The sequence below is a fragment of the Tasmannia lanceolata genome, unplaced genomic scaffold (assembly GCF_043159265.1).
Source record: "Tasmannia lanceolata isolate RefF3 unplaced genomic scaffold, GAP_Taslan_0.1 ptg000008l, whole genome shotgun sequence".
Taxonomy (NCBI): domain Eukaryota; kingdom Viridiplantae; phylum Streptophyta; class Magnoliopsida; order Canellales; family Winteraceae; genus Tasmannia; species Tasmannia lanceolata.
The window spans coordinates 34,877,501-34,893,642 of NW_027518685.1; the positions used below are offsets into that span (position 1 = coordinate 34,877,501).

General features: G+C 39.8%; 1 protein-coding gene across 2 annotated transcripts in view; it reads right to left on the minus strand.

The window, feature by feature from the left end:
• LOC143885273 (L-Aspartase-like family protein) overlaps positions 1 to 13,286 on the minus strand; it is a 28,190-nt gene extending 14,904 nt beyond the window's left edge. The window contains exons 1-4 of one of the 2 annotated variants that reach the window (XM_077389354.1): positions 12,989 to 13,285; positions 12,658 to 12,886; positions 6,708 to 6,971; positions 4,408 to 4,524 (exon numbers count right to left, since the gene is read on the minus strand). In XM_077389354.1, coding sequence (XP_077245469.1) covers positions 4,408 to 4,524; positions 6,708 to 6,971; positions 12,658 to 12,834 — 558 coding nt within the window. In that variant the 5' untranslated portion in view covers positions 12,835 to 12,886; positions 12,989 to 13,285. Of the gene's footprint in view, positions 1 to 4,407; positions 4,525 to 6,707; positions 6,972 to 12,657 lie in introns of both variants that reach the window. The other variant, XM_077389353.1, reaches the window with a different exon arrangement.
• Positions 13,287 to 16,142: the final 2,856 nt, after the last annotated feature.

A 16,142-nucleotide genomic window follows, 5' to 3' on the forward strand; every position in this document is an offset into this window, starting at 1 on the left:
TATATATAAATCAAGATTTACTAATTATGATTAAATGTCATAGCGTGATCCCCAGACCTCGCAATGGCGGGAGCCTCATGAAAGTACAAAAGCACAAAAGACAATTATGATTTACCTAGGAAGAGAACCTAGAGACCTTGATAAACTTAGCATGTTTTGGCATCTTATTTTCAGGTTGAACCAAATAATTATCTCATAATAAAAGTTGTTGGATTCTCTCACAATTCAAGTGGTTAAGGTAGGTGACGGTATCCTACACTTACACTTCTAGACTATGATTGATTTAATTGTATACAATGAAGGTTCTTAGTGGTTCATGATAATGACTTGTAGACATAATTGTTGTTAAATGATATGTATTTCCCTCTCATGTTTTGCCATATTAGTAGCATGCAATCAATTTAATAACGATGCTATGCCCACAAATAATGAGATGCTAATACTCACAAATGATGGAATGCTATGATTCCTTGTTAAAAGAAAATACTTTGGAAGAAAAAAATTGCTAATGGATATCATAAGGATATTGAAAATTGATGACATAGCAGGAAAAACTGGTAGTAAATAAATGAAATATATGGCATGGGGAAATATGATTTGGTGGATTGGGCGGAGGAATGAGTCGTCCAGGAATAATGAAATTTCGCGCCGGCCATGGGTTTTTAGCGCACCCCCATGGTGGCAAATGCATCCTCTTAGACTGTGATGTCAAGAGGCAGAGTGGTCAGTAGACACGTCGTAAAAAGTCTCTCATGCCTACTATCTGTAGATGAGGGTAGTGGAACGTATTGGGGGGCAGGACAACAAGCTAAGGGAGCTTGATTGTCTTGGATGAGTCGTCTCATGCATTACAAATAATAATAACAAAGTATAAGTTTCTTACTCGTAAAACATTGTTTGCCTTACTAGAATAACTGTTTCACATTGTTTAAATGTCATAGCGTGATCCCTATTAATGTTTCAGGCTTTCTTTAGAGATGATTGTTGTTCCGTGCTCACCTAATGAATTAAGTTGTATGCTTTAAATTCAAAAGTTGTTTAATTGTGTATGTTAAGGTACCGAATGAGTCTACTTAGTTCATTGAACTAACCCCTATAATAAATCCCCACAAGTTTTGCTACAATGGACGACATCGAGAATAAATGGGGAGTGTAGGAAGAGCGTGGCGAGTCATTGGAGTGTCTAGTCTTTTTCATTTATATTATTGATGTCAGAATACTTTTGATAAACTCTAACTTTGATTTAAATCAATATTACTTGAGTTCTATATTATATATCAAAAAAAAAAAAATTATTCTTCAGTTTTCATAGGAGTTGTATTTAGTTTCTGTCATTAGTAGCGATTCGGGTTTCTCCGAAAAATTCGGGTCGTTACAAACGAGCCAATACACTCATCTTTTAGTACGCACACTTGACACCTATTTTACAAATAGACCATGTCCTTATATAAAAAAATCTAATGTTTATGAAAGCTGGTATTTCCACCCAGTTGTTTTGATTTTTACCACCCAATTCTTTTAGGGAAAAATACAGATGCATCCCCTCAACTTTCTGACATTTTCAACTATAACCCTGACTTTTAAAAGTCACCTACACCCCTCTAGGTTTCAATTTGTATAAGGTAGACCCCCTCAGTTGACGGTTCGTCAACAGATCGAAGGGTTAGGATGATCCTATGGAGCTGATTTTTTGGGCACACCCTATCTATGTTAGGGCCCATCAAATGAAAGCTTTGGATCATCCAAACAATGTGGGCCCAATGTGTTTTTGGTAGTGTTTGGATTTAGGTGTGGGGTTTGGAGCAGGGGTATGGGATCTTCATTAGCAGTGATAGTGTTTCAAAAGAGGGGGTCTACCTTATATAAATTGAAACCTCAAGGGGTGTAGTTGGTGACTTTTAAAAGTCAGGGTTAGAGTTGAAAATGTCAGAAAGTTGAGGGGGTGAAACTGTATTTTTCCCATTCTTTTAGGTAGAACTTACGCACTGGATCATAAAACTTATAATCTGTGTTGCATGGATTCGGATTCGTGTGTCTGGATCAGACACGGATTTGAGGTGTTGGATTCTGCAAATCCCAAAAAGTAGGATTCGTGGATTTGGTAATTTCTGAATAAAATAAAATTTTGAAAATTAAAAATAATAAATATATATGAGGAAAAGGATGGTGAGCTTGAGCGCACCAACCTTATGGTGAGCTTGAGCTCCCAAACACATGGGTCCCACATTTTTGTGGTGATCCAAACCATTCATTTACAAGGCCCTATCATAGATAGGGTGTGTACAAAAAATCAGCTCCATAGGATCATCCTAACCCATCCAAAAGTGGGTGGCAAAATGGACAGACACTGTTTGTCCACAAATCTGCCCATTTTTGCCACCCACTTTTGGATGGGTTAGGATGATCCTATGGAGCTGATTTTTTGTACACACCCTATCTATGATACGGCCTTGCAAATGAATGGTTTGGATCACCACAAAAAATGTGGGACCCATGTGTTTTGGGAGCTCAAGCTCACCATCATTTTCCTCTATATATATATATATATATATATATATATATATATATATATATATATATATATATATATATCCAAACCATCCATTTTACCTCCACAAATCGTAGGGTTGGGATGATCCTATGGATCTGATTTTTTGTAGACACCCTATCTATGTGAGGGCCTTTAAAATGGATGGTTTGGATCACCCAAACAATGTGGGCCCCCACTGTAATTTAAGCTAGTGTGTAGAGAACTCTCTACACATATGTGTAGGAACCGTTTTCTCATATATATATATATATATAGCAGAAGAGAAAATGAGAGAATTTTCTCCATTTAACACGTCAATGTAGATGATTTTTACCGTTTTTTGCCCTCCCCACATTCTGTACATACTAGCTATGTGAGGGTAAAAAAGGTATGAATGTTCATAATTATTTGCAAAATCTGTGGCATTAACACGTTGGTGGTAATTTTGAATCTTGATTTGGTAGCCACCTTCTCCAAACGCTATGTCTCGCGTTTGGAGAAAGTGGCAATTGTATGTATTCAGGGATTTGTCTTATTAGATGTGATGAAAAATTGCACCGAAATACTATTTCTTGAAAGGTTGCTGGCAATAATACGTAAAGAAAGAAGCTAGCAATAATAATCATTACGCAGTAAAGTTTGGGAGGGAAATTAAGGACAACGGGTACCTGGATATGACAATTACGGAAAAAACAAAAAAGAAGAGGTATCAAAATATGACAATTACAAAAAAATTACTTTTCCTCATTAATTTTTTGAGGATATTACGAATTCCGTACACCTTTAAAAATATTTACAAATTCCGAGCACCTTCAAAGGAACAACAGATTATGCAAACCTCTATAGATTGGAGGGCTAGGATCAGCCTATGGAAATGATTTTACGGGCACAACCTATTGATGTTGTGTTCCATCACACGAACGGTTTGGATCAACCTATGATGTGGTCCGTACAATTCTTTGTCGGCTATATATATATATATATATATATATATATATATATATATATATATATATATATATATATATATTCATGAAAATTTTGAGGGTGTAGGGTGGAGGCATTAGAGTTTTTATTAAGAGAGTAGGAGGAGGAAGGGGGTCGATGTTCGGGGTCGAGGGTCGAGGCGCTAGGAATTTTATTAGATGAGCATGGCTTGTGCTTTCATATAAAAAAGTTGAGAAGAAAACACACTTAAAGGGAAAATATATAGGATTCGCATTTTAAAATACACAACGATGAGTCGGATTCAGCTGAAAAAACAGGATACGTGTGAGACACGGCTATGACAAGAATCGGGGTGTGTCCCACGCAAATCCAAGTCTGATTCGAGTGCGGAGACGTGTTGACACGGATTCGGCACAGGGGGGCAAAGAATCCATGCAACACAGCTTATAATGAACTGTAAAAATCAATGAAACAATTGTAAATAAAAGAGATGGGTAGCAAGTGCCAAAAGAGTGGGTGGCAACACCATTTCTCATGTCTATGTGTTGTGAAGCTAGCTGGGTCAGAATCAGAGCACGTCCTTTCATTTTTTCCCCTTTTTAAAAGGCATGCCCTGCTTAGAATAGCAGCAGTTTAATTCGGCTGGAGCAAATAAATTTAACATTCTGAGCTAGGAAAGAGAGTGAACTGTCTTTTGTAATTCTAAAATACGATCTATGTAAATATTCAAATAAAAAAAATACGATCTATGTACAATGATAATTACCACAAATGAGTCAACTGTCTACATCGTATCCAATTTCATAACATGGGCAGCACGTGATGAAAAGATCACAAACACAAGCTAGCTAGTGGTAAAAGACTAAGACATTATCACAAGTGTAAACCTTTCACTACAATTTAAAAGAATGATATAAGAATTGCTTTACCTGCTCAACATATGACAATAGGAGATGATGGAGTAGAACAGGTTGTGCCCTTTGAAGATGTGTATATCCAGGAACAATAAGGCCTTCGTTTTTTATAGCTAAGCTAACTAGTGCCACCTGCAAATAATTCAAGAATGAATTAAAGGAAGGGATCTGGTGGGGCAATCCAAGTTATGATGAAGTGGAAAGAACAGGCTTATGTAGAAAGATTATAGATGCCACAGCTCAAAAGTCAAAACAACTACAATGCAATAAAAGCTTATGCAAAAAATAAAATGTGTCATCTGTTGAATTTGTTAAGTGGAGAAACAACCCTAGTGATATTTTCATATTCTGGATCATTCTATCAGTTAAAACATAACCGACAGATAAAGAAGACAAAAAATGAAAGGAGAATGCAAGTTCTGATACAAAACAACAATAATAAATTTCAGTAACATCACCCAAGTGATCACCCAGCATATGGAAGAACTCAACATGATATTTATGACAGCAAGTGCCAAGTTGCCAACAGGTTGATGACATTAGCTAGATACTAACAATTACATCCCTAATTTAAATTTTTTAGGGCAAACTTGCAATCACTTAGTTCTTATTCCTAATCAGTGCTTATTCTCAACTCTTCTGCTCTGCAAACAACATACTTCGATAAGAGATAAAGGGGCATCCTTCATATAGTACATGTATTTTTTGGCATAGACTGACTAGAAAATATTCAAAATACTCCCCCCAAAATATTTACGGAAGGATCCCAAAACTTCTTTGTTGCAGCCAAGTTATATATGGGCTTCTACGGTTATGAGAGACTATGCCATTTGGATCAAAGAGCCCTTTGGGTATACTTATTTCCTTGATTCTTCTGTAAGAGTACTGTGAGGCAGGTGAAGGTTTCTCCTAGTACAACATGGAATACTTCTATAAGGCCAGCTCCAAGGTTTGTCTCTTCTGCTTGATTTACTTCTAGGTTTCAGATCAAAGAGTTGACTAAGAGAACTCCCCCCATCAGACACAAAGAGAAGGTTCATGAATGTTGGTCAGTTACCCCACATAATTTTGGTGTTTTTTTTTTTTTTTATGGAGGGGTCAATTTCAGGTAGTTGGCAGTTATTAGGGCCAAAGTCTTTATGTAATTATAATGCTCCTTACAGTCTTTTGAAGAATAAGGGAACTGGTAGTGCATTTGAGATAAATTCATCAGAGCTAAAGGACGTCAAAAGGGGAGTGACGTGGATGTTGCGAGAGAGATGAAGTACTTTACAGTCATGAAGAGAAATCCTAGTTATAGCTCTAGTTGGATATGAGTCCAGTTTGTAAGACTTCAAGCTCATGAATAGCCTTTTCAATGTCTGTCCACCAAAATGATAATACATCACACACCAAAATGATAATACATCACACATAAGTTAAAAGGTAACAAAAGAGTATCCCGAGTATAACCAAAGTTGGAGTACTTCATGGTATAAATGGCTCAATTTTCAATAGTCAATAATATCCCTTTCGATGTTTGGCACCAAACTGATATTGCATCATGAATAAGTTCAAAGCTAACAAAAGATTGACCCACATAGAACCAAAGTTGGGGTATTTCATGGTATAAATCGCTCAATTCTCTCGGGGAATGTTGGCCCTGTTCCTCTATGGTCGAGGGTCTTGGTTGGTAGCCGAAATTTCCTTCTTGTCTGCTCAAAATGGCATTGTGATACAGGACCTCCCCTACAATCTGACTCAAGGGGCCTGTGGGCGTTTGCTCATCAGGAAGAACTGCAAATGTGATCGATGAGAACTTAACCAAGAGAAGGAAAACTTCACTGCAGAGAGCTGAGCCACAAATCCTACAGTGTTCCAAGTAAGGTACATCCATTTATCCTAAAGCTTATGATATAAAACTTGTGTACACTATACAATATATAAGGATGAAGAAATAATTTGGTAAAGATGCAGTAATTCCCACATCATGCCTCCACAGATTACATACCCAATCCCTCAGTCAACACATCCACCATGATTCTACCATTCTAAAGTAAAATTGCATCAAATAAAAGTCTCTTGACATCACATATTTGCATGAAAAAAAAAACCATGTGTGGGGATCATTTCAAGTGAAACACCGGTTCTATTTGCATGACACGTGCCACATATTTGAACGATGATGGGAATCATGTTCCGCAAACAAGCGGAAACAAATGTAAAAAAGTTCTTCTGGAAGTAAAGCAAAAGAATGTGGAGATCATAAAGAAAGCAAAAAATCACTAAAAATCCAATTATAATAAAGGCCCGAAACAAGGAAAAAGAATTAGAACCTGAAGGTGTTTGATACGTGCAAGAATCTTATCTATGGCATCCCGACACCATAGACGGAGATCGGTCACAACTTGATCATTCCGACTTCTCGCAGTATGGAGCTTTTTTGCAGGTTCTCCGATCATATCTGTAAGTGCAGCTTCTATATTCATGTGCACATCCTCCCTATCAGATCTCCAAACAAATTCCCCTGCTTCAATTTTCCTCTCTATTTCATCAAGACCTTGTAGTATGCTGTCCCTATCACTGGTAGTCATCAAACCCTACATTGCTATAATAAATTAACAATGTGTTGCAGAATATTGAACAAAAGATTGAGTTTCACCAACTAATATTCTTGAGAAAGATTATTATAGCTATTTGGGGCCCTTGAAAGCAGCTAGAACAATGGAAAACATAGGAAAAAATAGCATCCTGTTTGAGGTTTTAGCACTCTTGTGGTTGAAACATATATTGTCAACCAGAAATTTCTACTCAAACATGAAACTTGAAACAAATTAGAGTGAACCTTGAATTTATAATTATGAGTTTATGACCACGTACAAGCGTTTTAGAATTGCTTTTTTTTAATATAAGCCTTTAAGAATTCTTTAATCCTCAAGTAGGAAAAGTTTTTTGTTTTCTTTATAAAATATCTCCGAGAGAGCTTATAATAAGAAAATGATGGATCTTCACAAGTACTAGCATTGATTTGCATAAGAAATTTCAACACATAATGGCTTCAACTAAGGCTGCCACTTTTCTTTGGCTTACAAACCTATTTCTAATCCATTAGATGCTTAATTTTCATTTTCTCCCCTCTCCCTAGATAAATAAAGTCTGTTTGGAGTTTTTCTAACATTCTAGGAATCTCATCATAAATCCTAACAACATAAAGTACACCATAAGGTTGGCAAGAGAAGACAATCATTATATGATTGGTGTTATTTGATTGCCAAAACAGAGATGGCTTTTCTTCCGTATGGCAAGTTTCTTATCAATCTTTCAGCAACCAGGCCCAACATGGTTTGTTAGTACCAATATGGACCAAGATAATAGGAAAGCCCACAAGATTCACAAGCTCCTACACCTTAAGGTCCACCACGTTAATCCACATCTTCAACCTTTTAGCAATGTTCACCCATCAACCGGAAACCGCCTCAAACGACCTGAAGGTACATCAAACATGGGTAATAGAACATTGAGGGCACTTGCATGTATAAAAACGAATGTAAAGTGGCATTGCTTTAAGTACTTGGAGAAAACTTTGTTGGCAGTCATCGAACAGGAAAGAAAAATATCAACCCAACTGATGAAAGAGGCGGAAGAGCTCTAAAGAGGAAGATTAAAACATACAAGGCAGGGTTCCTTGAACAAGTAACAACAAATGAAACTTTTTTTTTTGTTTAAAGTATAAATGATCAAATAATACCAACTCTAACAGATAAGTTCTCGGAGTAATTGGATGTTTCACATGGTATCAGAGCTATTGCCTCACAGCAGGTCCTGGGTTAAAAACCCAACAACTCCTTGATATTAAAAACCCACTTGTAAGGGCAACACAAAAGAGGGCCCACATGTGCCACGTGTACGGCCAACCCCAAAAGAAAGAGAGCCACACGTGAGGGGGAATGTTAAAGTATAAATGTTTAAATAACACCAACTCTAACAGCTTAAGCTCTCGGAGTAATTGGATGCTTTACAAACGGCAACAATAAATGGAACCTTGCATTGCAGCCGCAGAATTCGGAGAAGAAATGTAGTTTTAGTATCATCTAACTGAAGATGAAAGTAAGTAATTATTTCCAAATATTTCAATCTTGCAAGAAAAATCGTGGTGCTATCCGTAGAGAGCGTGAATAGTCAAATTTAGTTCCCTAAGGCCCTGTTTGGACTTTTGATCGCAAGAAAAACATTTCTGATGGAATTTTTATAGGAATTTTTTTTTCTTTTCCTCAACTTAGAAGGAAATGATATGATTATGGTTAATTTAGAGGGATAATATCATACATTGAAGGTCCCTCTGAGTAAAAATTGAAAATGTTGATTCAAATTATCTTTTTCCGTGTAAAAAAAGTAAGAATTTTTAGAAATATTTTTCATTTCTAAACATTTCTATAAAATTCCTGCAATCCAAACAAGGTCTAAAGAGAGAGAGTCCACTAAATTTCCAACATTTCAGCGCCGAATCTCACAAACTCTAATTCAGATTATGCTACTTATATTGAAAAAGAGTTCGATTGCATGCTCAAAAAATTAAAGAAATAATGTTTCACTAGACGAACCCAACTAGTGTCAGGATTAGATTTAGTCAATTTGAGCCGGGTAGATCCTTTCACCTTCTTCATGAAAATTTTCTAAAGGATTCATTAGCCGACCCCAACTAGATTGGGACAAAGGCTTGAGTTGAGTTGAGTTAATGTTTCAAATGAAAGATCAAGACAAATACATCTAAAAACAGGTACAATACACAGATAGGGAAGATCTGAAAAAGATCAAACAACTGTTCTGCAAGCATTGCAGAATGAGCCCTACTCCCCATGATATCGTGTTTGTAAAGCTCTTGATCAGGTGAAATATCCAAATCGTGTGCCTTGAACGAATCTGTCCCTCAAAGTGCACCATGTGACAAACTCTGAATCGCTCAGGAGGTCCCTCTCGGCACCCCAGAGTGGCCTTCCGGAGTAGCACTACCCGATGGCCAACATTACGATATACAGAGACAGAGAAGACAAATAAAGAACAAGAAAAGAGACTACTAGAAAGCTATGAAGCACGGGTACGGGTATGGGGTGCGGGTACGACACGACACGGGTACGTGGGTACGTGATTTGCCAAAAAAACTGGGTGCGGGTACGTTCGGGTACGCCGAATATAATAATATATTTTAATATTTTATTATATATTTATAAAAATTAAAAAAAAAAATTGTAGAGCAATCAAATAACAATAACATCACCAAAATGGAAAATTCTAATATTACTCTTCATTTCATAAGTGATTAAGTTCCATATTTCAGAACATGAGGCATCAATACATCATTCATTAGAAAAAAAAGTCTGTCACCAGTGTGTTGACCAGTGCCTGACAAGATGAATAATTTTTAGAGACCAAATTATGAGATTTTTCTTACCGGACTTTTGGGATTTAATAATGTTTGGACACGATAGATTTTATGAATTTTTAAAATTTGAAAAATACCCCACCGTTTGGAAGTTAAGAATGTTAAAATTTTGACCCGACCCTTTTTCTTTGAATTTTGTACTAGAACTGGAGAGTTGACTTTTTTTCCTTTTAGATTTGGGTGTTGAAACTATTTTTAATAAATCCAAAAGGGGGGTATTCCATTATTTACATGTAAATCTTAAGTAAATGGGCATTTACCTAAATGGTTTACATGTAAATACCGAGTACAGGAAAGTAGAGAGAAGTACAGGAGAGGAAAGAGAAGCAGCAGGAAGAAGCAGAACGTGTCGGGTACGCGTGGTGCGCACCCGACACGCACCCAACCACCAAAACTATTTCTTTTCTTTATTTTTAAAATGGGGTACGTACCCCAGACGTACCCGCACCCATACGTGTCGGGTGCGGGTACGGGAGCCCCGGGAGAGTACCCATGCTTCCTAGCTAGAAAGTCATTGCAGCGGCAAGTCCTCCGACAGACAAAAAGAAATTAAAGCCAACAGCAGCTGCCTCAGCAGGCAGAGTACATTGAAAATAACGGTGCACAGCCCAGGCCAAAAGGAGATATTTTATTCGTTATTAAGGACCTACAAGTAAGGCCCACAGCCGTTACAAAATTAAAAAGGAAAAGGGAAAATAAAAGACACGACGGAACCACTCGGAGTTAGCAAATGGACATAACACACGAAAGCGAGCTTCCTCTGATCCCTATTCATTGGATTCCTCTTACGAGCTGCGACCCTCGGGGAAGATCAGCGAGGAAAAATTCTCCAAGGAGGAGCTCAAGGCATGCGACGCCGAGTTCATGGGTTATGCCGTCTGAAGACAGTTGTTGACGTCTTCGTCCCCATCCGCTCGAAGCACGAACGGAAGACGTCGTGAGTCAATCCCCTTCCCAACACCACGGTCGAGACAAGGGGCGACTCCTCTTACCACGAGCGAAACACAAGACGAACCCTCCACACATGCCGATGGAGAGTCTGGCTTTAGACAACAACAAGTTGAAGCCCACCTCAGGCCCATCTTCTCTGTGTCTTGGTCTAAGCTCGCCCAATACCTCCTCAGCCAGTTGGTCCAACGGAGAGAAAAAGGCAATCCACTCCAAATATCACCAAGTGTGAAGGCAGGAGAAACGTCATGCATAAGAGACAGGAAACACAGTGGGAAGAGCAGAAATGGAAGGCGTATGCATGAAATGCCAACAAGCGAAGCACATAAAGCCTTTTTTATAGAATTCAACCGCCGCACATTCATGGCCTAGTTCGTGGTCAATAGCACGTGGATCTCACCCCCATTCCACCGTTATTACCATCCTTACGGCGCTCCCCTTATCCAGGAACTAAAAACACAAACTTTCGCATAATGCACGCATGCACATTAACTTCATTGCTGCATTCCATGCACCGGAAATCTCGCCAACTTCGCAACGTGCAAATCCCGGATGGCGAAACGTCTCCGACGATCCACTACACCGCGACCTGGTATCTGGTACTACCTTCAAGACAAATCATTCGCCAGTGCCATCCAGGAAACATCCGTCGAAGACCCATCTTGAACCCCGAAAGCACGCCGACCGAGACTACTTCCTCAACCCATACCGACTCGAGGAAGTGAGGGGGGGCTTATATGTTTGGGATAAAATCGGACTACCCACTTCATGTCAATGTGTGGCAGCCCCCGCAAAGACTGGGCAAAACAACTCGGCCGGTCACAACGCCGAATGCAACCAACTAATCCACCTAACAGAATAACGAGTCAGGCAGCCGACTGTGCAAGGGACCCTCAGGCGAAAGGCCTCCTCCAGAGTGACGCCTCGTGGCGTTCACCCTCGGATGGGTGGAAAGCCCCTTGGGACCCTTCATGACGCCCTCACCTCCTAACTGGGCAAAACAACTCGGCCGGTCACAACGCCGAATGCCGCCAACTACTCCACCTAACGGAATAACGAGTTAGGCAGCCGACTGTGCAAGGGACCCTCAGGCGAAAGGCCTCCACCCGAGTGACACCTCGTGGCGTTCGCCCTCAGATGGGTGGAAAGCCCCTTGGGACCCTTCATGACGCCCTCACCTGCTGACTCACTCCGCTAACCTGAGAGATCATGCAATGTCCCATCGCCACCATCGATAACGACGAATCATGCAAGATCAATTTACCTTCCAGCCTACTTCAAACAAGATCCCGGCATCTGTCTAACATTGGAGACAACGCCTCTCACCTATCACATCACATCATCGACTTGTCACTTTTGGCTCACTTTACTACACCGCTGCCAATGCGTGAAGGCGCGATGACACAGTGTCAAGTCACTGTCACATCATACCCGCGAGCATACGGAATCTCCACCCATAAAAGGGTACCATCCACTCCACTCCAAAGGTAATACGTACACACCCATTCTCCCCAGGTGCGCACATCCTAATTGGACCGCTAAGCTTAGTGTCCAGTCCTCATTCTGATGCCTTTTCTGACTTGAGTGTCGAAGGGTTCCCCGGAGTTCATACTCCGGGTCGTCCCTAACCATTTGTCTGTGAGCGCAGGTGACTCAAGGACTCTCCATCCCAGCACCCACCTGCCCGATGGAACAGGATTTGCGCCGCGTCACACTAAATTTCCAACTTTTTAGTGCCAGAATCTCACAAACTCTGAATCAGATTACCCCAGTTTATTGAAAATGAGTAGTATTGCATGCTCAAAAAATCAAAGGTACAATTTTTGAAATGAAACATCAAGACGGATACAAGGGCAAAATGCAGAGATAGAGAGAGGATAAAAAAAAAGATCAAACACCTGTGCTGCAAGCATTGTAGCATGAGCCCTACTCCCCATGATATCATGCTTGTAAAGCTCCTTATCAAACGATACCGACTCGCTGAACTTCTCCACAACATCCGTCACGCTCTCTGAGAATCGCCCGCCCCATAGCTTCTGCTCTTTAGGCTTATTCTCGACGGAGATATCCTGCATAGTTTCAGAAGAGCAAGATACCACGAATCTCGCCCGGTTTTGGGGGGAAATACTGGGGTAGAAACGAAGGGTTGAGATGGTTAGTTTTGGAATTGATTGAGAAAATAAATGGAGTGAAGGTAAAGAGATCTCTAACACTGACTCCATTCCTTACCCTCCTCCTCTTTCTACTGAGAAAGAAATTGACGGAGAGAAGGATACGCTGTCCTGCTAGGGCCCTGCACAAGTATTAATTAGGTGAAGTGGGGGGCTTCAATAATCAATATCATAGGTTTGTCGAATCCCCACAAAATAAAGGATGGGCAGGTGTGTATATGGACCCGGACAGTCTGATGGACCATCCAAATCCGAACTTAGGACATGACCTAGATACCGGGACCATGGAACACATGACCTGGGCATATACTACCAGGATCATGGACACATTTCTGGACGCTGGAAGTATCCGAAACTCTTACTGATCAGATTCAGACAAGTCACAAAAGCCCGTGGAACAGACATAAATTTATTATATTATTTTACAAAAATGCCCTCTAATATGGGATTTGCTAGGGTCCATCACAAAAGGCATTTCGGGGTAACCTCTGTTGCATGAGAGAGCAGCCACGTATAGGCTCACTTTTCAACAGACTTTGTCATTATTGATGAGGTGGCTGCTCTCATGCAACAAAGGTTTTGCGAAATGCCTTTTGCGATGGACCAAAGCAAATCCCCTCTAATATTTTAGAGAAGGGAAGTGATATATCTGCCCTTTGGATTACTTGGGACACCCAGCAGCAGTGTATGTGGCAATCAGCCCCATAGAATCAACCCATCTTCAGTCATTGATTCACTGCTGCTCGGTGTCCCAAGTAATCAAAAGGGGCAGATATATCACTTCCCTTTTAGAGAAATTATATCAGCACAAACTTGTTTTAGTATTTGCACAAATCCAGCTTGTCTTTTCTTTTTTAATTGGCTTCTGAAAGCTTTTTAGGAAATGTAATAGCCTCTTGACAACTCTTCAAATACTAAAAGACAAGATGGATTAGTGAAAATATCAAAACATGATTCCTATCTTTCATGAGTTTCGAGTTATCCTCTTTTATTCCTTTTCTAACCAGTGACCCTCAGTTCCAACCCCACTGCGTCGCCGCCGCTACAAGTCACCCTCTTAGCTACAAGTCACGCTTGTGCTCGCCCTCTTGTGAGAATTTTAATTATGTAAATGTAAGTTGGATTTACTATGACACTCCAATGGACCATCCGATTTCAAATGGATCGGGACTGAGACACTAGAAATAAGATCTTGAGAACACTCTGAATCTAATCCTTCCGATAAGAGATTTGAATGGAAATGCTATATTTTGTCCCTTTTCCTACTTGGTGCATTCCCCTCTAGTGTAAAAACTGGTCATAAATACACTAGAGGGGCTATACCAAGTAAAAAAAAGGGACAAATATATCACTTCCCATACAGGATTCTTACCATTGATTTAAGAGAGAGGTCTGGATTTAGGGAAGTGATATATTCGCCCCTTTTCTTTCCTGGGACGGACTCTTATAGTGTAAAATGGTAGTCATAACTCATAAATTGATACAAAGTCATGCGCGGAGCTCTGATACCAAATGACGCAAGGGAGGATGATGATGCAGAAGCTCTAATGTAAGGTAGGCAGAAGACAAGAAGGGAATTCATCTATAGGAAGGATGTTCTTGGTTAGTTTAAAGAATGAAAGTTAAAGAGAATCAAGAAAGTGGTGATGCAATCTTGGTTAGTTTAAAGAATGAAAGTTAAAGAGAATCAAGAAAGTGGTGATGCAATCTGTTGGATTCTTGGGGAAGGTTTAGAAAGTACTGTTAAGGACAAACCAAGGGTACTTGGGTGCTTCTTGGTTGAAATCAGGAATCATGGAAGATGGGTGAAAGGGAATAATATGGTATCAAGGAAAAGTGGAAGGGTTTCATGGGCATGGGCTGAATATTAAGATGTAAGAGCCGAAACAAAGAGGTTACGGGATGCCTTCATTTGGTTGAGGAATGGAGAACGTTTTTCAGAGGTGTAATCTTGTAACAAGAAAAGGAGTAAAGGGGTTGTTGGGTTTTTGGTTGGAAGATAGGTGAATTCGATTTGGGGTTGTTTGGTCTTAGGAAATTCAAGAAGTTCTTTTGGGTGGGTTATAGGATATCCAAGAGATGGTGATCAACTATACAAGAGGGAGGAAAAGTGGTGGTTTTAAGAGTGCATGGGGCAGCCAAGCAAGGTGTAAATTGTGGGGCTAATATTGGGCTTAATAAGGAGGTTTTGAGGGCCTTTTGTGTGGTTGAAATTAGGAAAGGTGGGCTAGAAAGTAGCTGTTTGAAAGTGGTTTGGGAAGGTGGCCGGTCGGATTAAAGAGGGCTCATGGGTGTAGATCAATTGAAAAAGAGGTAATGAAAGAGGGATTTCAAGAACTTAGAATGGTGGCTGTAAGACTTGTTTTCTCGGTTGCAAGAAGGGCAGTACAAAGGGACTTTGGCGGCGACAAGCAAGCAGATGGTGGCTTGCTCTTTGACAATAGCAACTTTCCGCCGACGGGACAGTTCTAAGGGACTAAAACTTAAATTTGTTTCCATCAATTAAAGCTTCTTTAATTTGTGTACAATGGAGTCTATTTATAGAATTTTCCAAAGGGTTCCGAATCCTATTCAAACTAGGAAAAGAAAACAAAAAAGAATGCCTAAAAACTCTCTAAATTTTGTCCAACTCATAAAACTCCTTCAAATTATCTACTTTCTCCCTGAAATCTCTTTCTACTTGACGTCAAAGCCAATCTTTAAAATTTGACGAACTTAAAAATGCCAAAAATAGCTAACGAAGAAAATAAAAACTAATTTAGGACTCCTGAAACTTGAGGATCAACGAGGGGCGTTGAGGCAGCCAAGCAATGTGTAAATTGGGGGTTGTTATTGGGTTTAATAAGGAGGTTTTAGGGGCCTTTTGTGTGGTTGAAATTACGAAAGGTGGGCTAGAAAGTAGCTGCTTGAAAGTGGTTTGGGAAGGTGGCTGGTCGGATTAAGGAGGGCCCAAGGGTGTAGATCAATTGAAAAGAGGTAGTGACAGAGGGATTTCAAGAACTTAGAATGGTGGCCGTAAGATTGGTTTTCTCGGTTGCAAGAAGGGCAGTACAGAGGGACTTTGGCGGAGACAAGCAAGCAGATGGTGGCTTGCTCTTTAACAATAGCAACTTTCCACCGACAGGACAATTCCGAGGGACTAAAACTTAAAGTTTTATTCCATTAATTAAAAACTTCTTTAATTTGTGTGCAATGGAGTCTATTTATAGAAT